The 27,943-nt window shown below is 36.6% G+C and overlaps 2 protein-coding genes across 8 annotated transcripts in view; one reads left to right on the plus strand and one right to left on the minus strand.

Annotated features, from left to right (window-relative positions):
• The window catches only part of KPNA4 (karyopherin subunit alpha 4), a 52,747-nt gene extending 39,503 nt beyond the window's left edge, over positions 1-13,244 (minus strand). Inside the window, exon 1 of the mRNA XM_016149119.2 lies at positions 12,989-13,244. Coding sequence (XP_016004605.1) covers positions 12,989-13,057 — 69 coding nt within the window. The 5' untranslated portion in view covers positions 13,058-13,244. The remainder of the gene's footprint in view (positions 1-12,988) is intronic.
• Positions 13,245-13,694: 450 nt separating this feature from the next.
• The window catches only part of ARL14 (ADP ribosylation factor like GTPase 14), a 98,299-nt gene continuing 84,050 nt past the window's right edge, over positions 13,695-27,943 (plus strand). For 5 of the 7 annotated variants that reach the window (XR_004950622.1, XR_004950623.1, XR_001597461.2 and 2 more), the window contains exon 1: positions 13,695-13,980. The gene's annotated coding sequence lies outside the window, so the exon portion shown is untranslated. Of the gene's footprint in view, positions 13,981-16,476; positions 27,609-27,943 lie in introns of those variants that run through there. The other 2 variants (XR_004950621.1, XR_001597462.2) reach the window with 2 other exon arrangements.

Below are 27,943 nucleotides of genomic sequence, written 5' to 3' on the forward strand. Positions count from 1 at the left end.
TTTGTATTTTCTTTCTTTCAGCAACATTTTGCAGTTTTCAGTGTAAAAGTCTTTCACCTCATTGGTTGTTTATTCCTAAGTATTTTATTCCTTTTGATGCTATTATAAATGGATCTGTTTCTCCATTTCGTTTTCAGGCTGTTCCTTGTTACTGTATTTTGATTTTATGTCCTGCAGACTTGCTGAATCATTTATTTCTTCTAACAGTTGTATGTGTGTGCGTGTGTGGTGATCTTTAGGGTTTTCCACATATAAGATCTTTTTTTTTGCCTAATTTCTCTGGCTAGGACTTTCAGAACCATGTTGAACAGACCTGGTTAAAGCAGGCATCCACGTCTTCTTGTGCCTGGTCTTGACAAGATCATGAAAAGCTTTCAGTCTTTCACTATTGAGTATGATGTCTGCTGGACTTTTCATATTTGGTCTTTATTATGCTGAGATAGTTTCCTTTTATTCTTAGTTTCTTGAGAGTTTTATCATGAAAGGGTGAATTCTGTCAAATGCTTTTTCTATATTGAGATTATGTAGTTTTGTCTGTTCTAGTAATGTGGTATATTACATTAATTTTCATACGTTAAACCATCCTTACATTCCAGGAATATAAACCCCTCTTGGTCATGGTGCATAATCTTTTAATATGCTGTTGAATTCAGTTTGCTAGTATTCTGTTGAGAAGTTTTGCAACACTATTCATCAGGAATAGCAGTCTGCAGTTTTCTCATGTAGTGTCTTTGTTCGGCATTTGTACCAGGGTAATACTGGCCTTATAGAATGAGTCTGGCAGTGTGCCCTTGTCTTAAGATTTTTTAGAAGAGTTTGAGGGGAATTTGATGTTAATTCTTCTTTATATGTTTGGTAGAATTCACCGGTTAAGGCATTTAGTCCTGGGCTTTTCTTTGCTTGGAGATTTCTGATTGCTGATTTAATCTCCTTACTACTTAAAGATCAGTTCAGATTTTTCTTTGTAGATTACATGTTCCTAGCAATTTATCTATTTCACCTAGGTTATCTGATCTGTTGGTGTGTAAGTCATACATATCTTTTTGCGACTCTTTTCTCTATAAAACACATGACAAGTAAAAACATCTCACATGTGGAAATGCCAAAATATGAGTACAAAAATAAGTACTCTAAAAGTTCAATAAAAGGAATAATACTAATTGTTATGATGAAGAAAAACTTAACTGAAGCCTGAACGCTTAAATTCAACTTGGAAATATAATTAAGAAATGGCAAGGTAAAATGAAGACTTGAACATTTTTCCTATAAGGACCCAACACGAGCGAAGATAGAAAAGCAGAACTGAATGCTAAAGATGAGCTGGGTTCACCAGCCTAAAGCAGGAAAAGAGTCTAAGATGAAGTTATATGGATGAGGGAATTATAAACTAAAAAGGTTAAGAATTAATCTGGTCATATACAGGCATATCTCATTTCATTTCACTTTATAGATATTATATTTTTATCAACCTTGAGGCAAGACCCTTTACCAGCAAAAAGAGTATAACATGCTGAAGGCTCAGATGATGGTTACCATTTTTTAGCAATAAAGTATTTCTTTTTCACCCCAGTGTTTCTCACCTGTGGTGATTTTGCCACTTGGGAACACTTGGAAATTTCTGAAGACAAATTTTGGTTGTTACAACTGGGAGAACATAGTGCTACTAGCATCAAATGGGTAGAGACAAGGGATGCTGCTAAATATCCTACAATGTAAAGTCCACAAAGACTTATCTGGCCCCAAATGTCAATAATGCCAATGTTGAGAATTTGCTGTAATTAACTATGAGCTATTATCATGAGAACCCAAATTAAGTTCAAATATATTAGAAAAAAATGTATAAATAAAAAGAAAACTTTCTAAAAGATTAATAGCAGTAAGATTATGGCTGATTATTTTATTTTTCTAAAAAATTTCTATAATTGCCATGCCATCACCATTTCAAGAGAAAAAAATTGACTTATAAAATTTAATTTAGTCACTAATTGCAATCAGAGTATGCTCCTGTTTTTTTTTTTTAAAGTTTCATTTAACTCCCTCAAGTATTTACTTAAGTGCTACTAATATACCAGACTCTGAGATAAGAATTAGGAGAGGTGTACAAAATAGACAAGGTCCACAGACTCAGGGAACTTTTGGTCTGATGAGAGGAACTGACATTGAGTAAATACACTAACAAATTCTGATCAGTGTTCTTAAGGAAAACAACAAGTGGTTTCAATGAGCTTGTTCAGGGATGGCCTAAGTAAATGATATTGAAGATTCAAAGGATGAGAAATAACCAGACAGGTGAAACAACAGGGGATGAAGGTGAAGGGATTAACGATTAACGTAGAGTGGGGAGGGCATTATGACAGTAAAAACAGCATGTATGAAGGGCCTGAAGAGGAGAGGGCTATCCATGGATTAGTTAGAGGGATTAAAAGATGAGTGAGAGTATAGTAACTAAGGGAGAAAATAAATTCAGAGAGGTAGAAGCAGATAGGAACTAGATTTGGCAAGGCCTTTAAGATCTCAGTAAGGAGTTTAAAAGCCATATGTGGTGGGAAGCTAATGAAGCAGAGGAGAGGTGTGATTTAATTTACTTTAATTTTTAAAAGAACCATGCTTGTTATTTCATAAAGTAGAAAAGAGCCAATAGGAGAAATAAGGCAGCCATTATGGAGATAACAGGCAATAATGATTTGTCCCAGATTTTAAGTGAGTAAAAAGTTAACAGAAAAGAATGGAGTGATATTAGCTAAATAATGTAATATTCAACCCTAAGAGAAACTTCTCTTTCCAGGGACGCTGCTGCAGAAGCAGGCAAAAGATGTTCTGTATCATATGACCACCCTCCCCCGTCCCCCATGCCCAATACCACAGCTGACAGGTGGTAGGGGTGAAGGAGAAAGCCAAACCATTATAAGGCCAGCAGTAAAAATAATCTGCTTCAGTTTGGGCTGAACTGATTAGCTCAGTCAGATTCTCTCAGTAATTTAACACAAATATAACACCTAAGACAGTATCTGGAAAAATTTTTAAAACAGTACCTGAGTTAGTAGCTGACAGAGCAGTACAGCAAAATCCATGAACCCCTACCACCAAGACACTCCTACCTGAAGTATCTTGGATGCGAGAAATGGTTCCTTAATTTCCCTAACACCACACCCTTATTTGACTTAGTCTGAATAAAAGTGTTCCTTGCATTCTTAAAAGCTTCATCAAAACAAGCACCTACTACGGTAGGACTTTAATTTTACAGAAATTGAAGCTAAAAAAATTAAGCTTTCCTAATGGCATACAGCTAATGAGATGCAATCCCAGGTCTTCAAAAAATCCCAGTTTTTCCACAAATCTCAAGGGAAGATTGAACACCAAACACTTAGGATGTCCATTCCCTTCAAATTTGAGGTATATTATTTATTGTAAATTTGAGTTTAGGAAAGAAATTAAGGGATCTATTACACTAGCTTACAGTGGCTGAATACCCCCCACAGGATCAGTTCAGAGCAAAGATCTGAGAAACTCTGACATGTCAGAATTTAAACTATGAAAATAGGAATTTAGCCTATGTTACTCACTGCTCTATCCCCACTGCTTACAACAGAACCTTGGACACAGAAGCTGAACAAATGAATTCTATACAGAGGAGGGTAGACACCAAAGTCAGCAAAAAAGTGCTATTAAGAGTCCATTCACCTGTGATCCTCTAGTAGTAGAAAGTTGTTACAGTCCCCACTTACTTAAGCTATGCAAGTTTATTTTTTTAACATACAGTTTTATTGAGATACAATTCACACACCATACAATTCGCCCTTTTAAAGTGTACAATTCTGTGGTTTTTAGTACATTCAAAAAGCTGTGCACCAATCACCACCACCTAATTCTAGATTTTCTTCTTCATCACAAAAAGCCCCATACCCATTAGCAGTTGAGTTACTCTCCATTTTCCCTTGTCCCAGGCCCTGGCAACCACTAATCTACTTTTCCTCTCTATGGATTTGCCTATCCTAGACATTTCATATAAAGGAATTATAGAACATGTGATCTTTTGTGAGTGGCTGCTTTCAGGTAGCCTTATGTTTTCGAGATTCATCCATGCTGTAACATGTAGCAGTACTTCATTACTTTTTATGGCAGAATAATATTCCACTGTATGAATGTACATTTTGTTTATCCATTCATCAGTTGCTGGACATTTGGGTTGTTTCCATGTTTTGGCTATTACGGATATAAGGCTACTATGAGCAGTCATGTATAAGATTTGTGCAGACTCTTGTTTTCAATTCTCTTGGGTTTATACCTAAGAGTGGAATTGCTGGGTCACCTGTTTACTTTTTGAGTTTATGCCAAACTGGCCGCACCATCAGCCATATCTGAGCATTCTACTTTCTCCATATCCTCGCCAACACTTGTTTACTGCCTGTCCTTTTGATTACAGCTATCCTGGTAGGTGTAAAGTGGTATCTCATTATGGTTTTGAGATTTATTTCCCTAATGACTAATGATGTTGATCCTATTTTTTACTTGTTTACTGGTCCCAAATAAGCTCTTTCATTATTTAAAGATAATACTGTTTTAAAGATGGAGAACAAAAGGGAAAATTATTCAAGATATTGATAGGAAAAAATGTGAATACTTAAATAAGATGTTTGAGAAAAAAGTTGATCAACAATGGACTCAATTCTACAGGTATATCTGTGATACAATGAACATCTCCACATAATTTTCAAAGGCAAAATAAGGAACCATTCATTCTACATTTTTACACTATTGGATAGTAGTGCTTTATAATTTTGTCTTCAATAAGTTTTTTCTTCTTTTCTTCTTACTCTAACGGACTTCTAATTCTTTTGGCAAATCTGGTTTAAGTGGAGTTACCAACACCTTTCCCAATCTACAACACACATGTGCACACACATATACAGAGCTGGACACAGCACAAGACCTTTTCCTAGGCAATCAACGGCACCATATTCCTCTGCCCGCAGTGATTAATTCAGGTGTAAAGGTGCATTCAAATCTTGATTGATCAGAGTCCTCTCTAGACTTTCACTAGTGCTCTTACAATAAAAGCCAGGACTTATCAGGTTATGAGACCCAGACTCCCCCACTATGCTTAAACTAATTCGAGCTGGGTTTCTGTTCCCTAAAACATAACTATACAATATTAAAAAATCAGATCTTTCAGCCTAAAGCTATCAGACCTAACTTTCAATACGAAAATTATGGAAAAAAGTTTATGGTATCTGTAAAGCCACTGTCCTAAAGAAAGCCAGAAAATACTAGGTCTCATACTTACTAAAGAACCAAGAATGATGTAACGATTATTTGAAAACTTTAAATAAAAATCTTTGCTTGTTTTTCTGGACCAACAACAGCTGGGGAAATTGGCTAAAAAGGTCCAGGATAAAGAGATAGGATGGGTGGCAAACAGGAGAGGGTCATTTAATATGACCAAGCAGAAACTACTTGTAAGGCTTTCAGGATACAACTACTATAACTAAATAAATTTATATAACACCTGCTTTAGGAAACCACAGACATGCTATAAAAACTTAACCAAGTATTAAGAGTAGATACTGGACAACTAAAGTTTACACTGAAGAACAGGAAAATTAGATAGACATATTTTTTTTAATATTAGAAAACAAATTATATTCTATCACCAAATTATGAAACACCATATTATCTTAGGATTCTGACTTTTGTTAACAAAAATTTAGTGACATTCCAGGTTTGCCAAAATACGATTATTGAAAATGTCATTTTTCAGTTGAATATAAGTTATATTTAAGGTAAAAGTGACAGCCAAATTTTGTTCTAATAATAAATAGTAATAGAAAAAAGTTTAGCATTTTAAATAATCAAGCTAATCTTGTATTACCAGCAAATGTCTATGACCTTAAATCGTTTTCATTATGGATACTAAATAGTGAGAATTAGAGCTATTTTCTGGGTTACAAAATCTACATGAAGTATTTACAAACCCACTTACAACACAGGACTAGAAAAATGAAGTCAGAAACTTGAAACAATTTGGTTGAAGTACATAGGAAAAAGAAGGCTTTGACTTGACTGCTAAAGAAGGAAAAAAGGAAGCCTTCCCCGATTCATGTGATGTGATTTAATTATGGTGCACACTGGTACGAAAGGAACTGTGAACGAAATGTTATTCTGACAGAGAACACAAGGGGTTATTTGGATGTAGTGTATGATGAAGCAAATTGGTAAACTAAAAAGAGATTCCTTTCATTCTGCATGTACATTATAGGAACTGTTAAGCATTTAAATGGTTTAGAAAAATCAGGTTAATTTCCATAACTATTAAATGGACGAACCAGGGTTCAAATCCAGATGTAACTGACTCCGCAGTCCATGTTGTTTAACTGTGACACTATAAAGCCTTTTAGGAGTCTTTATTAAGAGAGACAGTCCCCTGTAACAGAAGCAACAATAACAAAGACAGTGCTTCTCAGTGTGTCCCCTGTGGGGACAACTGAGACCTTTTCAGAGGGCTGACAAGATCAAAACTATTTTCATAATATCACTACTAATACTTTCTTACTGTGTTAATATTTGCACTGCAATACAATGCAATAGGTAAAACTTCTGTTCCTTTAGCTTGAATTAAGGCAATGTCACCAAGCTTTATTAGTATTAGTCATCGTATTTCGGTTAAAAAAAAAAAAAAGGCCAATTCACATAAGGACATCCTTGATGAAAAACTGGCCCTTTCTAAAATTTTGTCATAAAATAGGAATTACACATAAACCATAAAGTAGGGATTACACATAAACCACTTTTGCAGCATACCCACTTCTCCAGTAGGATGAATGTCTCAAGGAAAAAGTATTTGTGTGATTTTGTGAGTTGTGAATTGAACTAGCTACTTTTTTCATGAAACATCATTTTTACTTGAAAGAATGACTGACAGACAAATCATGGTTATTCAGACAGTGTATGGCAGATGTTCTCACAAAAATGAGCAAAGTGAGTTTATGACTTCAAGGAAAACAACTTACAGTATTTGTTGCTAATGACAAAATCTGAGCTTTCAAATGAAAATAAGAATTTTGGAAAACTTGTATTTATCACTATTAGCTTGACAGAGTACCATTATTTAAGATTTTTCTGATGAACTATGTAGTGACACTAATAATTGAATTTTCATTGTATAATAAAGTGTGCCAGCATTTGGAAGATCTACATAACTCAGTAAACAAATATTTTCCAAATGACCAATACATGATGTTACAAAATCAGGTCTGAGTAAAAGATACATTCCAAGTGCAAGAAAGACCAATGGATTTCAATGTAACAGAGTAAGAAAAGCTCACACTAAGGTGGCTTCAGATTCCACATTACAACTAACCTTTAAGAAACTATTTGTGGAGTTAAGATATAGTATCAAAGAATAATTTCCGTAATATCTGAAGGGCATTAAAACATTCCTCTCCTTTCCAACTGCTTACTGTGTGTAAAGGTGGATATTCTTCATATACTTTAATCTAAACAGCTATCAAAAAAGACTGAATTCAGACATAGATATGAGAATATAGCTAATTTTTCTTGAGCCAAATATTTAAAAGACCTGAAGAAAACGGTAAACATGGCCATTCTTCTCACTAAATTTTTGGGGTTCTGGAAAATAAGTCACTTTTCGTTAGAAATTTATGTTTACATAAAATAGCTTTACTATTTTAATGAGTTAGTATTTTTAAAATTATTAGTTTTGAATTTCTAAAATGGTAAGTATTGGTAGAAATCTACAAACAAAGCTCTTTGAGGGTCCTCAATTTTTAACAGCATAAACAGGTCTTGAGTCCCAAGGCTTTGAAGACTTCTGAACTAAGGTCATTATACACACATGTACATTGTCCTCATTTAGTAGGTGCCAATATAAATATTGTTCTCATATTTATATTAGAAAAAAGGAGTCTTCCCCAGCCTTGTATTTTAGTAAACCTATATATAAAGCATAGTACATGGATTGTGTTTTTCTGGAGTTTAAAGCCCACAAATGATATACAATTTCTAAAAATCTCTCTGGGAAAAAAAGGAAACATTTAATACTTATTATACCACATGGGCTATGCTAGGTGCTTTTACATATAACCTTTTGGTCAACTTTGAGATCTCTTACAAAGGCTGTGAGATGTTAAAAGAGAGGTAATATGACACTGTATAAACAGGATAGACTTTCACACACCTGATTTAAAATCATTCCCTTGAATGTATGCTATTAAATCTCTTGAGTTTTTCTTCTATAAGAAGAAAATGAGAATACGATTAAAAGTATGTACAGCAGGTAGGTACTCAAGAGTTAGTTCCCTTCAATCCTACTTTTCCTCTCTTCCAAAACTAAATCAGTGAGGACTAAAATCATCATTTAAAGTTAGATTTGAAAAGCTCTCATTGCATTATTACAGGCTTCACAGAGATGAATGCTGCCCTAGTAAACATTTAAAAAATATTTTAAGGACCTACAATCACTATTAGGCATTAGGAATCAATGTTTAAAATCTACCTACACATTTTTCTAGAGCAGTTTCATTCTTTTAAACCTAAATCATTTCTACAATTCTTCCCAATCTTATTCATTTGAAATACTAGTGAGTTTGAAAAACAAAGAAATCCATCTTGATATCTCTAAGAAAATACCAATGAAGTAATTGTGAAATTGGTTATCTCGTAAAGCAGAGAAGTTGGCAGGAAGCACAAAAACAATTATTTAATTCCCAATTATATTGCTATCAAATATTACATATTGTCACATGCTTGGACTACTGTATGAAAAATTAGACGGTAGTTATTTTAAGTATATTAGATATGTTCCAAGATTTGTGATGAGAGAGGTCAGTCTCTAAAAGTTAACAAGACTTAATAGCTTAACAATGCTTTTCACTCTGTACAGTACAACAAATCACCAAGGCCATTTCTAAATGACACAATAGCTGATCGTTTTTTAACAGCTGATCGATTAATTAAACTGTTGCCAACCAAACAAATATTTTTTAAGTTCAAATCGACTTGATATTTTATGTTAAATGGACAATCGTAAGTTTCCATTTATGTATTTTAATATTCTTTTATTTTCAGGGTATGTTTTTTTCTCAAAGTTGTGTTTTTCTAAGATCTAATTATTCTTCAAAAATAACTTATGTTCTATTCAACCTGGATACTCTGAGAACTTCTATACATAAACCAAATGAGCTTAATTTGTCCTATTCTGACCAATTTTTTATTTGAAGTTTGGTCACTACCCATTTCCTGTATTGCATTGTGCATACCCTCTTAAATTAATAGTGATGATCCTCTAAAACACTGCATGAAAGCCAAGCATTGAGTACCACCTGAGAGTTTCTGTAAATTATTTTAAATGAATACTGACATATGCCTTCTTTGATGTTTTTGTCTTTCAAGAAGTTAGCATGACCACATTTTAGAGGAATGAGAATGGTAGAATGAAAGATAGGAATGAGTATCAGATCAGAAGCGATGAGTCAGTTTTAACACTTTGAAAATATGACTTTAGAAGGGTCACTAATCCCCAATGCCCAAAGAACCCTTCAATGAGCAATGACATATCTCTACCTTAAAAACTTTTGCCATTAATTTTAAGTTCAACCTAAGTTATAAATGAACACAGAGGGAGGAAAAAAGCCAATTACAAATAAAGGGGTCAAAGAAAAAATTACATTGAATCCTATTAAATCTCCTTTCTAAATAGAAAAACTAAAGGTGATACGATGCTTGGAGAATTGCTAGGCATCTTCCTAACATTAACATATTAATCGATGTAACACTCAGGAAGTAGATGTCAAGTTACCTCTAGTTTTACAGAGGAAAGAGCCGTTAGTCTATCTGATTCTCCCAAGGTCACACAAAAAATAGGAGATTAGATTAAACTAAACTCTATGATTTTGTACTCTTCATAATTTTGAGTCAAACAATGTTAGAACAAACTGAAAAATGCTGCAGTTACCTCACTCTATAATGCTATCCTCTTTGTGCTGTCCAATAAGGTAGCCACTAGACGCACGTAGCTATTAAGCAAGCACCTGAAATGTGGCTAGTCCGAATTGAGACAGGCTCGATATAAGACAAGTTTTGAAGACTTAGTATGAAAAAAAGAATACAAAATATTTCGTTAATTTTTTTTACATTGATTATATGTTACCATGGTATTTTGGAAATAGTGGATTAATCAAAATTCATTGGACAGCACTGGTCCACACTTCTTTCCAAAAACCTCTCAATGAAATAAATGTTGTCACAACCAAACCAAAAACCAGTTATTTTCTTAGAATTTATTGTAGTAAAACACAGTAACTATATTTGGAGGGGGAGGAAATGGGCATACTAAGTGTCCTGAGGGACACAGGTATATATATAATCAACACACAAATAAGCTATTCTAGTGTTCTCGAAGGATAATAAAAGATGTTTTCTATTTCATTACAAGTATATAAGACTTTGAGTAAATCAGAAGTGAGGAGAAAGTGACTTTCCATTAGAGTAATCTGTGATTTGCTTAGGTGGAAAAGTAAAAATATTCCTAATGTACATACAGGATTATCAAAGTTAGCAGAGAATGTCCATAAAGCACTATGAACTTCTCAAAAACAAAAAACAAAAAAACAAAAAAACCCCTTGCCTAATGTGTATTTATAGTTACTTTAAAAAATCACATTTTATAATATTGTTCTAATACGGTCAGCATTTAACCTTATTTTGACTAAAGTAATAAGAGATACACAGTAAGGGGACCAACAATTTAAAAAGGATCACTTTAGAGAACAGTTTGGTAGTCCCACAAAAGGTTATACATAAAGTTACCTTGTGACCCAGTAATTCCACTCCTGGGTATACAACCAGAGAGAAATGAAAACACAGGAAAATGTGTAAATGAATGTTCACAACAGCATTATGCTAAATAGCTAAAAACAGAAATAATGCAATGTCCATCAACTGATGAATGGATAAACAAAATGTGGTATATCCATACAGTGAAATATTATTCAGTCATGAAAAGGAGTGAAGCACTTATACATCCTTATTACATGTGTGAACTTTAAAAACATTATACAACCTGAAAGAAAGCAGTAACAAAAGATCACATATTGTATAACTCCATTTATATGAAATGTCCAGAATGGGCAAATCTGAAAAGATGATGAGTGACTGGGAAATGAAAAGTGACTGCTAATGAGTCTGGGTTTCTCTCTGGCGTGATAAAAATGTTTTGTTTTAAGAACGATTGTACTGATGGTTGCACAACTATGTAAAAACATCGAAAGCCACTCTAACCTAAATGGGTGAACTGTATGGTATGAAAATTACATCTCAATGAAGTTGTTAAAAAAAAAATTTGCCAGAAATAAAGAAAAGCGATTTTTGTCAAGCATCTAGTTGCTATTTTGGGGGATTTTGTAACTTTGTGGCATTTATTAAGTTTTGTCATTTATGATTTTTTCTCATTTAAATATTCACCCATATTAGTAAAAAAATTATAACATTACACAAAGATAAACTTACTGAAAACCACAAATTGTACACTTAAATGGTGATTTCTAAAGCATGTGAGTTCTCAATAAAGCTGTTAAAATGTTTTCATTAAAAAAAGGATAACAAGAATGTCTCATGTTAACATTAAAATAGTCAAAGAATTAACAAGCCAGCCCCAGCCACTTAATAGTCCCTCAAATTATGAAAGTCACTAAGAAAGCACAAACTACCATAGAGATTAAATAGCTCTGTGGAAAGCCGGAAATAGTTACTATATCAACAAATGCTCAAAGTTCAGAGACAGGTGATGGGAATTTGAAGATCTCAGTATAACAAAGTATAGAGGAACAATATAAAAAAAAATACTATTTGACCACTTTCTCTTAAAAGCTAAACTTTTTATTTAGATGCAGAATGGATTAAAAACTCTACCTAGACTCTTACAACCGAAGGGAAAAGTCTTCTATCAAAAATCCATGGGGAGTGTTTGCGCGCGCGTCTATTTTCCCCACACACCTTATGTAGCCTAAGCATCTCGGGAGCAGCTATATGTAATGATTTTTTTTCACCCTGTCTTAAAGTAATAAAACGCGACGGTGCCATTCCATAGCCCACCCCATCCCCCACTACCACCACCAGCAGGTGGAGGGAAAGGATACTGTAGACTAGAGGATGACAGCTTTGTATAACCCTTTGGACTTTATATGTAAGAATGCAGCTGGTGGTCTCTCAAGAAGGGGTAAACAGATTTGTGAACAAGCTGAAATTAGGGGCATCCTTTGCCTGGAAGAGGGCACACCGTGAGCCACATCTTGAATCAGCTATATCCATAGTAAAACACAGGCCGCAGGAAGGCACTGTTAGCATCACCAGGATGGCCTCTCACGTCGGGGGTGTTTTTTTCAACGGAGAAGTTGACTCCTGTAGTTCGGATATTGGGAGGAGGCAGGGTAAAGCGGGAGTCGGGAAGACCAGAAAAAATGCCTTTAAGTGGAGACGCCTCGGGCCTCGCTAAGGAAGTTCCGAGCCCCACTCGGTCGCCACACGCTCGCCTCCCCCGCCCCCCACCTCCCACCGCACTCCTTTCCGCGGCGCCAGACGCCGGTGCCGGAGCTAGAGCCGGAATCTCCGCCGCTGCCGGGTGAGGGCCGCAGCGGGGCCGGGGCAGCGCGGCAGACGCACGCTTCCTCCGCACTTGCCGCGCCCGGCCTCCCCGCCGCATCGCCCGGCCCCTCGCACCCGCGCCGGACCGGCTCCGCCGGGCAGGCCTAGGCCGCGCTGGCCGTGCCCTGGCACCTCGCGCCCCGGCGGAGGCGGACCAGGCCCGACACAAACTTCCCGGCGCCTCAGCAGAGGCGTCACGGGCGGGCCAGCCCCCAGCGCCATTCCCCCGCGGCCCGGCGGCGGCTCCCGCCCCTACTCCCCACACTCGAAGTCCCGGCGGAGATCCGCCTGAGGTCCACGGTCCCCACCTCTCCGGCGTCCCTGAGTTTACCTCCAAGTCGCGGCCTTTGTTCTTGAAATTCTTGAGCCGTTGGTTGTCCAGTTTCTCGTTGTCCGCCATGGCCGGGCCGGTGACTCCTTCCCCCGCCCGGGCCCCGCGGGATCCGCCCCAACCACCACGCCGCACCGACACTCCCAGGAACCGGGCCGCCGCCTGAGCTGCTGAGCTCGCCGCGCCGCCGCTTCCTTCCTCCTCTCGCCTCCCTCTGCCGCGGCCTTCTCCTTCTCTCCCCGCCCGTCCCACCCCCCCGCCCTAACCCCAGCGCGACGGCAGCTCCGGCTAAAACAACTGCGGGGCCGGGCGGCGGCAACGGCGGCGGAATGTGCTGCCGGCTGAGAGGGGGAGGCAGCCTCGATGTGAGGGCCCCGGCACCGCGGTCACGCCCATCACCGCCAGCCCAGCTCGCCGATTGGCCAACCAGGCTCCGGTGCGCTCGACCAATCAGAAGGGACGATGGGGAGCTGGGGCGGAAGAGCGAACGAAAAGGGAAAGCGGGCGGCGCCGGGAGGAAGGGGCTAGAGGCCTGAAAGGTTGGGAGGGGAGGGCCGCGGCGGGGGCAGGGCAGGGAGAGACCACCTGGCTCCAGAGCGAGGGGGAGGAAGCGAAAAAGAATTAGACTTGAGGAGAGGTGGGAAGGGGACGGAGAAGGCCGTAACGACTTGGTTTGCTCCAGTTATAGGGTTGAGTTAAAGTACGTTCTTTTCTTCTCAAGTGCTCTCTCTTCCAGGGTTTTCCTTGCGCACTCTGCTGGCCTTACTAAAGGGAGAGCTGCGCCTCGGGTCGGGACACCCCCTTGTCCCCACCTAACTCCGTTCCCTGGCAGAAGGTGCCTCGCGTCCCAGGGCTGGGCCTTGGGCCCTGGACTGGGGTGACTTGCGTTCAGGAGGCACAACAGAAAGCGGGAGGAGGGACCGTAGGCGGTAAAGGATAAGGACGCATTAGACCAGTCTGATTCAACCTTTCTGACCAAGTCCCCGCAACAGGTAGGAACTTGGGAAGCGCTGATGATCCTGTGAAGATCACCGCCTAGGTATTATGTCCTAGAAAGTTAAAGAAGTTACTTGGCTACAAAGTACTAAATTCAGCAAGAGGGGGACTGTGGTATCTGACATCGTAATGTAATGTTGTAATTCTGTTGAGAAAGTAAATAAAATCCAAGGGTATACATCTTCACCAGGGATATTATTGCCAGAGGCAGAAATTAGACAAGCTGCAAGAGAACGTACTCAGGTATTTCATTAAAAGGGAGAAAAATAATTTTAAAATGTACTTAATAGCACGTCAAATGTGCAGGAAACGGAAGTAGCAGCAACTGAAGGAGTGTGTGTGTAGAAGCCTTGGATGTGTTAAAATTTGGCGAGATAGGGGGAAAAGACCCTGATTCAGACTATTTTGGTAACTCTTATTCCTCGTCCACTTCCCTCGCACTTCCTTACTGGTATGTTTTTAAGTAGAACAAAGTGCAGAGATAAAACGTTTAAAATGAGAATAATGCTTATAAAGTCCTCAATATTTTGTATACTTTGACTTGCCTACGCAAACAGAAGCCGTAGCTAGAAATAATGCACATGAAGGTTAACTTGAATGTAAATTCGGTGCCAATTTTAAATTTAAATGATATGCACTGGAGCACTGATATTTGAAGAATGTGTTAGAATAAGAAAATTCAGCCGAAAAGCTGGAATATGTGTGTGTTCCACCAACATGGATTTTTGTCCTGAGCAGAATTCAAGAAAACAAATTACTGGTGAATTCCCACCCTATAGTTAGAAGTTGTCTTGTCAGCATGTATGTATAGATGGATATTTTGTATTTGGAATAAATTCCATGATAGCTCTCATGATAAAGGTAATGAAATTGTCTACCATTATATCTTTACATCTCCCAGATACAAATGATTGTCTCTAATGATTAAACAACTTGAGATTCTCTGCAGAATACTTTTAAAATGGCATAAGATGCAATGCAAACAGGAAATAACCACAACTTATAATTTCGGTTATTTTTATTATTATTTGTTTAATGTCTGTCGAAGGTCTGTCTTTCTCTTTAGTCAAAAAGCTCTCTGAAGTCAAGGACCATATTTGTTTTATTCTCTGTATACCCAGCACCTAGTGGTACTTGGCACTTTACATGCTCTCAGTGACTACTTATCAAATGCAAGACCTGAATCTAAGGTACTTTGAGAGTATGTTCCACAAATTTAAAAACAGGCTAACACTTCCTGATTAAAAAATGTGGCTTGAGTTGTTATTGCTTCTAATTTACTCTGGGTTTCTTCTAAGAATTCTTAACTTGGTATCTTGTGCATTCCAGAGTTAAGGTTCAGGGAGTAGATCACACATAGGTTTCAGGGCAAACCTCCCTTACACGTTTAAAAGTAGTTGTGATGCACTTTGCTAAGATGAACGGTTATTCTTAATTATAATGCTTAGGTAGTCTGTTTGCTGTACTAAATTTTTCATTGAAATTATCACTGCCCATTACCATCCAGTTTACATGTTTGGTGTCTGTACTTCCAGTTGTTGCCAGATAGAAGATATATAATTTATCAGAGAGGTAAAGAAGTTCTTCTGGTATTCGGTAATAGTTCTAAATGCAGATTGGCAACCTAACTGGCAATATGTGGTAGCTCTAACCGTAGATGGGCGATTTAAGAAATTAAACTTGCTGAACTAAGAAAGTAGTAAAATGCAGCCACCAATACCATTTTAACATAGACTATTTAACAGAAATTTTTTTTGTGCATATGAAATATAGTTATCAAACACGATAAAACCTATACAAGCGTACCTCAGAGATATTGTGGGTCCAGTTCCAGGCCACTGTAATAAAGTGAGTATGGCAATAAAGCAAGTTGTAATCTTTTTGCCAGTGGAAGGTCTTGCCTTCAATTTGTAAAAAATGCAACACCTATGAAGTGAAATAAAGAGAAGCACGAGACCTGTTTTCAGACAAGGTATTCAATGTCAGGTAATTTAATATCCTGACTTGTTATTACTTTAGGAAAACTCTGAAGTATTATGGAGCTAATTGCTTTCCATGTGTCATGAAATTCTCTTAGTCACTTTCTGAATTAAGAAACTTTCTTCTGTAGCAGAGATTTGTGAGAGGATTTGGAGCTTTACATGGAGTTTTAGTTGATCAAATGTAATTTCAAAAAGAATTATAATTAATAATTTTCGTTTAAGCAGTTTGGAGTATTCTCATGACATATCTGTTAAATTGAAGATTGTGGAATCCTTTTCTAGACTATGGATTTTATAGTTTTGGTTACTGTTTGGAGAATTATGTGTGATTTCTTGAGCAAAACTCTAAGTATTATTTGCTGAAACAAGAAACAATTTTACATGTTGTTAAATCTTAACTAAAGTGTAGTTTTTGTTTTTTATAGTTGGACTGATCCTTTTTTTTAGAGAAAAACATTGAACCTTTAGTTTTACAGTGTTTAGTATTACAGTATACCTTTATTTTCATAGGAAACATAGTTATCCGGTATTGAGGGACTTCATTTATTCTTCTTTATTGGAAAAAATGTTTTGACTTGCAACTTGAGGAGTCTGGAAAAAAGCACTATTTTGACTGAAATTCCTAAATGGTAAGAAATGATGATGTAAAAGCCTTTTGATTGAGAGAGATGAACCACTCAGTTTTTCTTTAACTTAGTATTTTTAAGCTTAGTTTAAACTAATTTATTGGAGAAAAACTTATAATTCATGTGCACAAATCATTGATTATTAGTTGATACCTATTTTTATAGCCACCAGACAAACATGCATAGATTTTTCTTAAGTCTTTTTCACTCGCTCTATATTTGGGCCTAAAATATTGGAAAATGAAAGGAGATACACACACACACACACACACACATTACTCATTTATATATATATATATTTATACACACACTACTTGTTTTTAATTTTTTAAGTATGAATATCACAGAAGGAGCCACTTAAGCCAAATAGTCAAGGAGACCGATTATATGACTTAGAACAGTGTTTCTCAGAGTTCCCAAGAACTAGACATTAAAAAGTGTTCCTTAAAAAAAAGTTCCCTTGATCTAACAATTTGAGGAACTTGGGGATGGGGGAGTAGTGAGAACTTTGAGACAGTGTAAAGTAGAACACTAGTTGGAAGCGTGAAATCTGTGAGCCTCGAAAGATCACTGCCTTTCCTTAATTAAAAAATTTGTGTTAATAGCATCAACCAAGTATAGTGACTCACAAATGGGTAGTATTTCAAAAGTTTGATTACAAGTTAGTTCTTTGACATATAAGAAAATGACCATAACTAGAGGGTAGATGTTTCAGGTTAGCCTACAAGGCTTATTTAATCTTTAAGGTCCTTACTTACGTGAACAGTACCTATATGAATAGGTACTTACCTGACTAGGTCATAGAATCTAGTCATATGTGACAATATGTCTATGAGGAAAATATTTGGATTTACAACTTTGGTCAAGAGGAGCACATCTCCTTTGTTGTTATTTGCATTTCTACCATTATATAACAGATAACCAGAAACTGTTAGATGATGAAATTACATAGATTACATTGTTCCTTACATTTAGAATTCCACAGATCAGATATTCTGCAAATCCATACCTTACCTGATGTGGAAGCCTGGACTACCTTTTACTGGTCAGGCTCCCATGGTTTCCAGTATCCTAAAAAGGTAAAGGGGAAGTGAGGATTCTAGAGACTAGGAAAAAAGGAACTGAGGAGTAGATGGATTATAAATCCAACCTCTTACCCCAATATTCTTACTTCAGACAAGTTCCTTACCTCTATTTTTTTTTACTTTTTATTTTTAAATAATTACAGATTCACAAGAGTTGGCAAAAAAAAAATTGTATAAAAGTATATACCCTTCACTCAGCCCCACCCCCCATGATAGCATCTCATATAACTATAGTACACTATCAAAATCAGGAAATTGATATTTATGTAATCCATAGAGCTTATTCAGAGGGGAGGGAAAACATTAGAATACAAAGAATATATAAAAGTATCAGGGGGTATCTATATACTGGAACCTCTTATAAATCTATGCTTTATGAGAAGGATTTTATGACAATAATAATTGTTACCACATGTTGAGTACCTACCATATTCTAGGTATGGGTATTTTATTTATGAGTATTATTATCATTTTTATTTGTATTACTACTCTTATAAATAGATAACAATTATTGAGCAACTATGTGGTAGGCAGTCTTCTAAGCAAATGATACATACTAACTCATTGAATCCTCACAGCGGGTCTATTATTACTCACTTTACTGATCAGACATTTGAAGCACAGAGAGGTTTAGTGATTTGCCCAAGATCACACATTAAATAGAAGAGGTGGCATTTGAAATGGGCCTGACACCAGAGCCAGAACCCCTGATTACCATGTAGGTACATAAACTTCAGTGTTCATTTTCGATATGAGGAACCTGAGGTTCAGAGAGGCTAAGCAACTTGCTCAAGACCCTATACAATTAACAAGTGCTGGAGCCCCAGTTTGATTCCAGGTCTGACTATCTGCAAGACCCCCACCATTTCTAGTAGACCATTACTATGGACTGAATGTTTGTGTAGCCCCCCTCTATGCCTCCCAATGAATTCATGTGTTAAAACTTCATATCCAGTGCTACGGGGTTTGTAGGTGGGACCTTTGGGAAGTAATTAGGTCATGAGGGTGAAACCCTCATGAATGGGATTAATGCCCCTATAAAAATGGCCCCAGATAGATTCCTCATCCTTTTGCCAAGTGAAGTTACAGTGAGAAGATGGCAGTCTTTGAGGAAGTGGGTTCTCTCCAGACCCCAAATTAGCCATCACTTTGATCTTAGACTTCCCAGCCTGCAGAACTGTGAGAAATAAATTTCTATTGTTTATAAGCCACACAGTCTATAGTATTTTGTTATAGCAGCCTGAACAGACAAAATAATCATTCTACCTCCCTGGCCTATAACACATATCTCTGCTGGACTTCAGTGATATTGTGATTTATATGAAGAAATATATATTTGGTTTTCCTCCATGGTTCCTGACACATAACACCTTAAACCTTTATAATTTCTGGAGTGATGAGTTGTATGGGCATCTTTCTTTTTCAGCTCAGAAATAGTTTCAGAATAAAATTGAATGTCTTTTGTCATTCATAACAAACCCCTTTCACCCACATCTGAGTTTATGTTAATGTGATGACTTTTGGAAAGTCCGTAAGGATAGGGAGGCTGGTTGTTAGGGGAAGTAACTATTAGGGCCTTGGAACTTTCAGTCCTACCCCTCTCTGACCTCTGGGCAGGGGAGAGGAACTGGAGTTTAACTCAATAGCGGATAATCTATTCAACATGCCTCCATAATGAAACCTCCATAAAAACCCAAAAAGAACAGGTTTCAAGAGCTTCTATTTAGTGAACACATGGAAGTGCTGAGAGGGTGGTGAACTTGACCACGACATGGAAGTTCTATGCCCCTTTCCCCATTCTCTTGCCCCATGCATCTCTTTCTGGCTGTTGCTGAGTTATGTCCTTTTATAATAAACCGTAACCCAGTAAGTAATCTGTTTTGCTAAGTTCTATGAGCTGCTCTAGCAAATTCATCGAACTCCAGGAAGGGGTTATATGAACCTCCCGTTTATAACTGGTCAGTCAGAAGCACAGGTGACCGCCTGAACTTGTGATTCGTGTCTGAAGTGGGGCAGGGAGTCCTTAACCTGTGCTATCTGACACTATCTCCCGGTAGTATCAAAGCTGAGTTAAATTGTAGGTTATCCAGCTGGGGTCACAGAAATCTTTGGTGTTGGAAAAAACCACTATACATTTAGAAATCAGAAGTGAGAGTAATGCTGAGTAGACAGAAAATGAGAGTATTTTTTCCTAAAGAGGCTTTAAAGAAGTGCATCTCTGAAACGCCTAAGGCAGTAGTTCCCAATTGTAGAGGCCTTTAGAACCACCTGCAAGACTTAAAACCCAAATTGGCGGACTCCATCCCCAGAATTTCTTATTTAGTAAGTCTGAGACATCATCTGACGATTCGAATTTCTAACAAGTGCTCACTTAATGTTGATGGTACTGGTTCCTGAAACATACTTTGGGACTACTAGATCTCGTCTAACATTGCATGTAAGGTGGTTTCAGCCTAAGGTAAGGACAGAGTTAAAATAAGAATAATGAGGCATCACAGTAAGTAATGCTGTGTCATGCAAAATTTCAAAGTACTGTAAATGTAACATAATGGTTATATCACTTTTACTCAAAAAATGTACCAAATAATTAATATTTCAGGACAGACTTTCTGAATAGATTTATACAATATATTCATTCCTGTGTCCCTTTTCGCCTCTAGTTTTTTTCTTGAGTATTTTCAATTAGCATTTTTCTTGACATTCTTCTAAAAGACTGGCTCCATTGAGCTTTTAAAGTCTATCCTGAGTTCAGTGTTTTTAGCTTAAATCTTGCATCCTCTGGCCTCCCCTGCCTTCTCCAGCTCCTTGAAGACTCAGGCCTGTCCCAGTTCTTGAGTAAATACCCAAAGAAGCAAAATGCATCTCTATTAACTGTTTTCCCTCTGCTCCCAAATTTCCAGCCCATTTGCCAGGCATTCTAGTTTCCCTCTACCAGCCTCTTGCCCTGGGCCATGTCTTCACAGGTCCAGCCAGGAGTGGAGTCTCCTGCTGCATCTGGACTGATCGTCTGGAACCATCTCTGATACCAACAAACAAAAAAGAAATTCAGAGTTAACTTCTCTATTTTTAGTCATTCTGTTCAGGGGATTACTTCACAAATAATGAAAAAAAAAAAAACCTGTTAATTCTTAATTCTCATTTCTATCAGTGGTGCTACTCTGCTTCGATTCTTGAGCTGAAAACTTTGTGTTTTTGATTCTTCATCCTTTTCTCCTGTGTTCCATTGTCAATCAATGGCAAATTGTATTGAATAAATAGGATATCTTCCTGATGTTTCTCATCTGCCTCCTCTCCATTCTCCTTGTTACCATCCTCTGCTCTGTTTAAGACCTATAAGAATTGTTTCATATTCCTGATGTTTCAGAGTTGGAAAAGAGCACGAGTATTATCTAGTTCAACCACCTATTTTGTGCTTGAATTCTCACTTCAACGTTCTCATCAAGTACAACACAATCATTCCCGGAGAACTCAGTATTTCTTGAATCATAGCCCATTCAGTCTTCAGAGGATATCATTTCATGTCAAGCACATGTGTGCATATAATATCTTTGAAAAGAAAATGTCATTGTAATATTTAAGGTAGAAGCAATTAAGTATCTGTGGAGATAACAAAGGGCAAGTGCATTAAACAGAGGCTTTTTTTGCATTTGTGGAAATGATAGATTCTTACTTTCCATAATACCTTACACCTGGACTATAAGTATCCCATTTGGAAATTTGAGAATAATAGTGTTAGTCAAACTAGTGAAAATTAAATGTCATGAGTATGAGTGATTTTAATAACTTTAATGAAGACAGAACTGATGTCCTAAAACAAATGACTTCCTTGGATAATCACATATAAATAAGACTCTGATGTATTTATTAGTTCTTTTTCTCTATTACCGAGCATAGATTATATGTGGCATATGGTACCATGTATATACATATAATTCTGGAAAATGAATTAAAAAATAGTACAAGATTGAACATTTTAAGGCACAGAAAGTAATCTTGAAATACACAACACCTCATAGAATTTATCAGCTTTCTGTTTATACTTCTGTCACTATGTTATACAAAACCCTAAAGTCTCTTGGAGAATTTCTCACATAGTTTCAACAGATTCTCCAGATGCCTTTGAAGTCAAGGTCTATAGCTCCTGGTGTGTCATTTAGACTTAGTCACTACTCATTACCTTATGATGAACTTAAAAAAGTTCTTTAACAACAAATCTTAATGTTTTTCTCATCGCTTCCCCACTCATTTGAATCCTGAAAAGCCTTGTCCTTTCACCTTTGTGCTTGTGCCAACACTCATTAGACCCCGTTAAAAGTTGCCGTCCTCGTAACTAATAAAAATCAGAGCCTGCTAAGTGTTAGACTATCTTATTTAGAGCCCATTAGATATCAGAATATCTTGTTCTCTTGTCTTTTGGCCACAACTCTAAGATCTGCCTAATCAAACCTTGATGTTCTACATGGCAGAACATAAGCTACCATGCTGATTCCAAATTGGACTTCCCAGGTTTTTAGTTCTTATAAATAGAAGCATCAGAGGAAACATTTAACTTGTAGACAGATCAAGTCAACTAATGACTGGTAATACTATTATTTGGTTATTCAGGGACATTATAGAACTATTTATATCAGTGGAAAAATATTGATATCTAGGTGGCCTAGAAGGGCCTTTTTTTTCCCTAGAGATAGGAAATTCCTGTTTATAATTTTTGTTCTTATTTTCTTCTACTTGCTACATAAAAGGAGGAAAAATTACACACCATTTATCCTGATTTATCATGAAAACTCTTTAAAAGTAATTAAAATATGCACAGAAATCTCTTTTGAGAGCTGCACATTTCTGTCTCCTCATTGAATCTCTCAGTCCTCTTGGAGGTACTCTTGTGGCACGTGAAGTGATCCAGGGTACACTGGCAAATCTCTAATCTTAGCATTCTTTTAGGAATAATTCAAACACACTTTGGATTGCACATATCTCTTATTACTCTACCTAACATAACAAAGTGTGTGTGTCAGGGTGTAGACAACATGTATATTTCTACCCACCCATCCGTATACTACCCCTTAGTGTAGTGTATATCCTAGCATTTATTTTGTTGTGTAATGTATAGGATAGTGTAGCAAAAAACTAAGTGTATAGAGTAGTACATAGATAGGGCCAGCTTCATGGACATGCAACCTATGTAGCTACAAAGGGCCCTGCACTTAGAAAGGCCCACATGTGGCTCAATACTCTGTCATCATCATCTTGAAATTCTTAATTTTCTAATGAGGGACTCCACATTCTCATTTTTTGCCAGGCCTTGCAAATTATGTCGTCTGCCACAGGTAATACAGCGTATATTCTTCTAACTACCTACCCACAATTTTTTTTTTTTTGGCATATGTTCTTTCAATCTTCAAAAAGTTTGTGTAATATATCTATTTTAAATGTAAATAAACATAAGATCATACTATGCACACTATTCTGCAACCTGGTTTTTCATTTACTGTGTTAGGGTTATAGCTTTCTGTCATTTATCTCATACTTTGTGATGGCTGAAGAATGCTCTTTTTTATGGATAACCCATAACATAATCTTCTATCAAGGGACATATAAAGTCTCCTGTTCTTTGCTATGACAGAGTAAACATCTGTGTATATACATCTTTGTTCACTTGTTCCACTATTACCTTAGGATAAATTTTTAAGTCAAAGGATATGAACATTTAAAATATAATAAATACAACCTGATTTACTCCTCGAAAAGATTATACTAGATTATACAAGCCTTAAATCCCACCAACAAATTACAAGCACCATTATTGCCCACGTGCTAACTGAGCATAATAATTCAACTTCATCTTTACCAATCTGATAGTGCTTGCTATTTCTAATGGCCTTAGCCTGAGTTATCAGTGCACTAGGATACCATGGATTCTGCTAATATGAAATGGCAGCTTATTGAATCAGATCTCAGTGCACCTATTAAAGTGAGTGCTTTCTAGGGAGTGATTTTATACTGGCCTTCCTAACCAAATAATTGAGGCACTCTAAGCCTCCAACTTTTCTTTTAAAATAAGGTCTTTGCCTTCCACATGTAGCATTTAACAATGCCGCAAGTGCTCAAAGAGACCCTCAGGGACATTAATCTTACTATCTTTCTGCTTCTTAACCCCCAACTTTTAAAAACCATTTTTATTTTGAAACAGTTTCAGACTTTCACTAAAGTTGTAAGAGAATAGTACAAAGAATTCCCATATACCCATCCCCGAGAGTCCCCAGATGTTAACATTTTCCTACATTTGCTTTCATATCCTCTTTTTCTGCACTCTTTCTTTGAGTGTATGTTACAGGCATGATGCCTCTTTACCCCAAATGTTTTAAGCTCATTCTCTTATATAATCTCTATTATTTTAATTTCATCAATTTTCCCAATAACTTCCTTTTTAGAAAAAGGAGAAAAAAAATTTTCCTGGTCCAGGATTTAAACCAGAATCCCATATTACATTTAGTTCCCTCAACACATACTTTTGGATTTGTGGTCATATTTTTCTAGATAAATCCTAGGTTGATGTTTTGGCAACCTGAATGTCAAAAATTTGGTTGGTTAGCTTTTTTTGGTATTTATATGTTTTAAAGCAAAGTTGCTTAAAAAGGAAAAAAATATGATCTAACAGGTTAAAGAAGCATCACACTTTTCCTATATGTGATAAAAATTTGAAGCAGTAAATCATAAGCTATAAAAAAAATGAAAATTTCAAAAACGTTTAAAAATGCTCTCAACTTTTAAGAAAAGTTTCTTCAGGGCCTTTCTAAAAAGATTGTTTGCCACCTTTGCTAATGGTTCCAGGTGTTGAGAAAGTCCTTTGTGATTATATACAAATAAAGTTACCTCTAAGTTCTTAGAAAGCCTAGGGAGGGAAACAAGTGGAACAAATGTAATGAGAAATGACTAAACACAGAGACAAGGGCATTTGTGTCTTCAGTAGGATCACAAGGAACACCTTTCCTTTCTCTTTAATCTTTTATTAATAATAAAATAGTGTGAGGTATGTTTATTGGATCAATTAAAGCTTTAACTGTAGTTAGCTCTTGAATAGGCTTCCTGAGGCACTGAAGATTTCAGATAGTGGTGATCAGCTGACCTGAGAGCTGCAATTTAAATATGAGTTCACAAAGAAAATGCAGATGGATATTTTACTTATTAAACAAATTTAAAAAGTGATCACTGAGTGTCAGTGTTTTAACCACATTGAGTGAAAACTCATTATCCTATTACATTTTCTATTTTGTAAATGGGAAAATTAGGCACAGAGAGGCAGAGTGATTTTCCAAGGTCACACAGCTTAGGTAACTGGGAAACTGAGGATCTCAAAGGAAAGCCTACAAGAGTAAGAGTGATTTAATCCCATGAACTCTCAAAACTGAAGTGAAACCATGAGTTTCACTTTAAGGCTAGGGCCTCACACTAAGGAGAAGTGACTGGGAGCACAACCAAAATTTAGCAGGACAGAGGCAGCAAAGAAAGAAAGAGAAGGTCCCGGCTAACACAGAGGAGGAGAACAGTCAGAAAATTTTTAAAAGCCCGCTGCCATAAGTTAAAAAAGCTATCCGAACCACACTTCCTTCTTAAAGTTCAGGAAAGCTAAATTCATACAAAAAACAAGTAAAATAACAAAAGCGTTCCAGAAATATGTGCTCAAAAAAGCAGATCCGAAGCATTATATTATTCCAAAATGAACTAAAATACATTAGGAAAATTAATATAAGAAATGAAAGAGCAAAATCAATTAGGATTCAAAAATAAAGTGACAGAACTCAAAACAATTAGAAACCACAGCACTTAGGTTCCTAGCCTAGAGTCTGACTCCAGGGTCCAAGTGCTGAGTGCCACACCACAGCCCTCCCATGGCAGCTGCCTCCAGGTTTATTAACAAAGCTGCTAATTTTTTTTTACTTTTAAAAATGGCTTTAAAATATTTTTTAAAAAATATTGAGTGATATTAGCAAAGATGATTATTTCAAATGAAATATTAAAATTTTATAATTTTGTGGCTGCTTCAGTAAAGAATTATGATTTAGATATCAGGCCCTATGGTTTCAATCCAAAGACTGTGGTGCCTTACTACATTAAATGTGATTTTGTGAAAAGGGAATAAAAAAAATTTTTTTAGAAGCCAAAACAATAAAAGTGAACTTAATAAATGGCAGCAAATGTCAATATATTATGGAGGCATTATACTTACGTAGAAACTCACTCAAAATTTATTAGGGCAATCTTTTGTAATGTTACATTGTATTATTATAAATTGGAAGTTTGTCATCATAAAGGTGTAAGGAATATGTTTGAGAGAAGGGTGCTGTTAACAGAAGAATTGAATGGTAAACTCAGAATAGTCATCTCAGAATGGGAGAGTATGTGTAATTTAAAAATGTGTATTGAATCTGACTATTGTTTTCCTAAGACAACTCAAGAAAATTAAGCTTGATAAAATCTGTTCAGTTGGTAGTTGCTCTACCATGGGAAGGCACTATAATGGAATAGGATAAAAACCTGGTATGCAGTGACATAGACCCTAATGTGTATGCATGTATGTGAATGTGTACACCAAAGATGGATAGGTGCACAGTAGGTATATTTCAATCACAGTAATAGATTTTCCAAACTATAGTACATAGGTCAAGCCCATCGTGCTCTGGTTGAAAACCACAAATCTGAAATATTAAGGCTAATTAAAGAGATATTTGGCCTATGTACAGAGGTTGTGTATTCTAGCATAGACCATCTTGTAAATTTTCCTACCTCTAAAATTTTTTTGCACAAAACCATCAAGCTAAATGAATGTTGAAAAGTTGTCAAGGAAAACGGATGGCTTTGTTAGCAAGTTGTTTTTAAGTTTTCTATAACTGATTCCGTTTCTGTGAACCAACGTAGAGCTGAAGAAAAAAACATTTTATAACCAGTTGTTGATAAACATGGATGTCCTAGGTTCTGTTGTGGACATCTTCAAAAACAATTTTGGATCTGGACTTTGGAGGCCTAAGTGGGCCTACATCACCAAGAATGGAAATGGAAGTGACCCAAAACTCTTTGCCCTCTATTCATTAATAACTTAATTTACTAGTACAACTGAGCCACAGATGAGCACAGATGGCATTAGCTAATGTATTCCGGGGCTCGTTTCCAGGGTGAATTTGGACCCTGGACTCTGCCTATTTTGTTTCCTAGCACCTTAACCTCAATACCTTACACAGTCAGCCCTTTCTTACCCAGTTACTGAATCCTTTCATGACTTGTTTAGATTCTCTGCCTTTTTTAAAAAAGCATTTTCATTGCACATAGCACATTCACTGGAGCTTGGAGGTTAAGAAATAAGAGACAATTTAACTAAATTCAACCCAGACCATTTTATTTCTTTTAACAAAAATTGTTGAGATGGGATAAAAACATTTGATTAAAAAGAGATATGAATTTTGAAGACTCTAGTTCATTTTTGGTATCATGACTCTAAGACTACAGAGAATTAACTTGCTCTTATACTATATAGAGATTCATCTTTGTTTTTACATAATATAATAAATAGAGAATTTTATAGTAAGAATATCGGTAAGTTCCAAGGAATTTTGGTGAAAGCACCAACTGTCTTTAAGGTATATACAAAAAACTGCTTATGTGGTTTTTTTTTTTTTTTAACTGTAGCTAACTTTTTGTTTTTAAAGTTGTGGTTTGTAGTTATTGTAAGATAATACATGCAAGTAGTAAAAATACCTAAAGAAATTCAAACAATAGGAGGCTATCCAGTAAAAAACAAATTTTCCAGATCTGCTCCCCAGTCTTCTACTTCCTCTCTGAAAAAGGCAATAGTTTCTGAAGCTGAGGTTGATGAGCAGGTGATGAACTAATCCTGTTGCAATTCAATCTTTGCCTTTAAAGACAAAAAAAAAAAAAAGCATGTTGGGCTATAATCCTCAGCATTGTTGGAAAGAGCCACACAGCACTGATTTCCTAAGAGTCATCATTGGTGTTGCTTACATGTAAAGTGGATACGATCCAAAGTTTATAAACGATTGCACAATAAAAATTAGAATACCCTGTTGTGGATCACTGAATAGGTACCGCTCAGGTTACAATTTAACCATGCTAAAGAAACCAAACTATGGAAACAAAGGGCTATAAGTGAAACATTCATCAGAGATTTGAAACAATTTTGTTTTAATTTATAGTTTATGGACTATTCCTCCTCCTGCAATGTCACAGAATTTGATGACTGTTTAAAGTAATTGT

Source organism: Rousettus aegyptiacus, unplaced genomic scaffold, assembly GCF_014176215.1.
Source record: "Rousettus aegyptiacus isolate mRouAeg1 unplaced genomic scaffold, mRouAeg1.p scaffold_m13_p_4, whole genome shotgun sequence".
Lineage (NCBI taxonomy): Eukaryota > Metazoa > Chordata > Mammalia > Chiroptera > Pteropodidae > Rousettus > Rousettus aegyptiacus.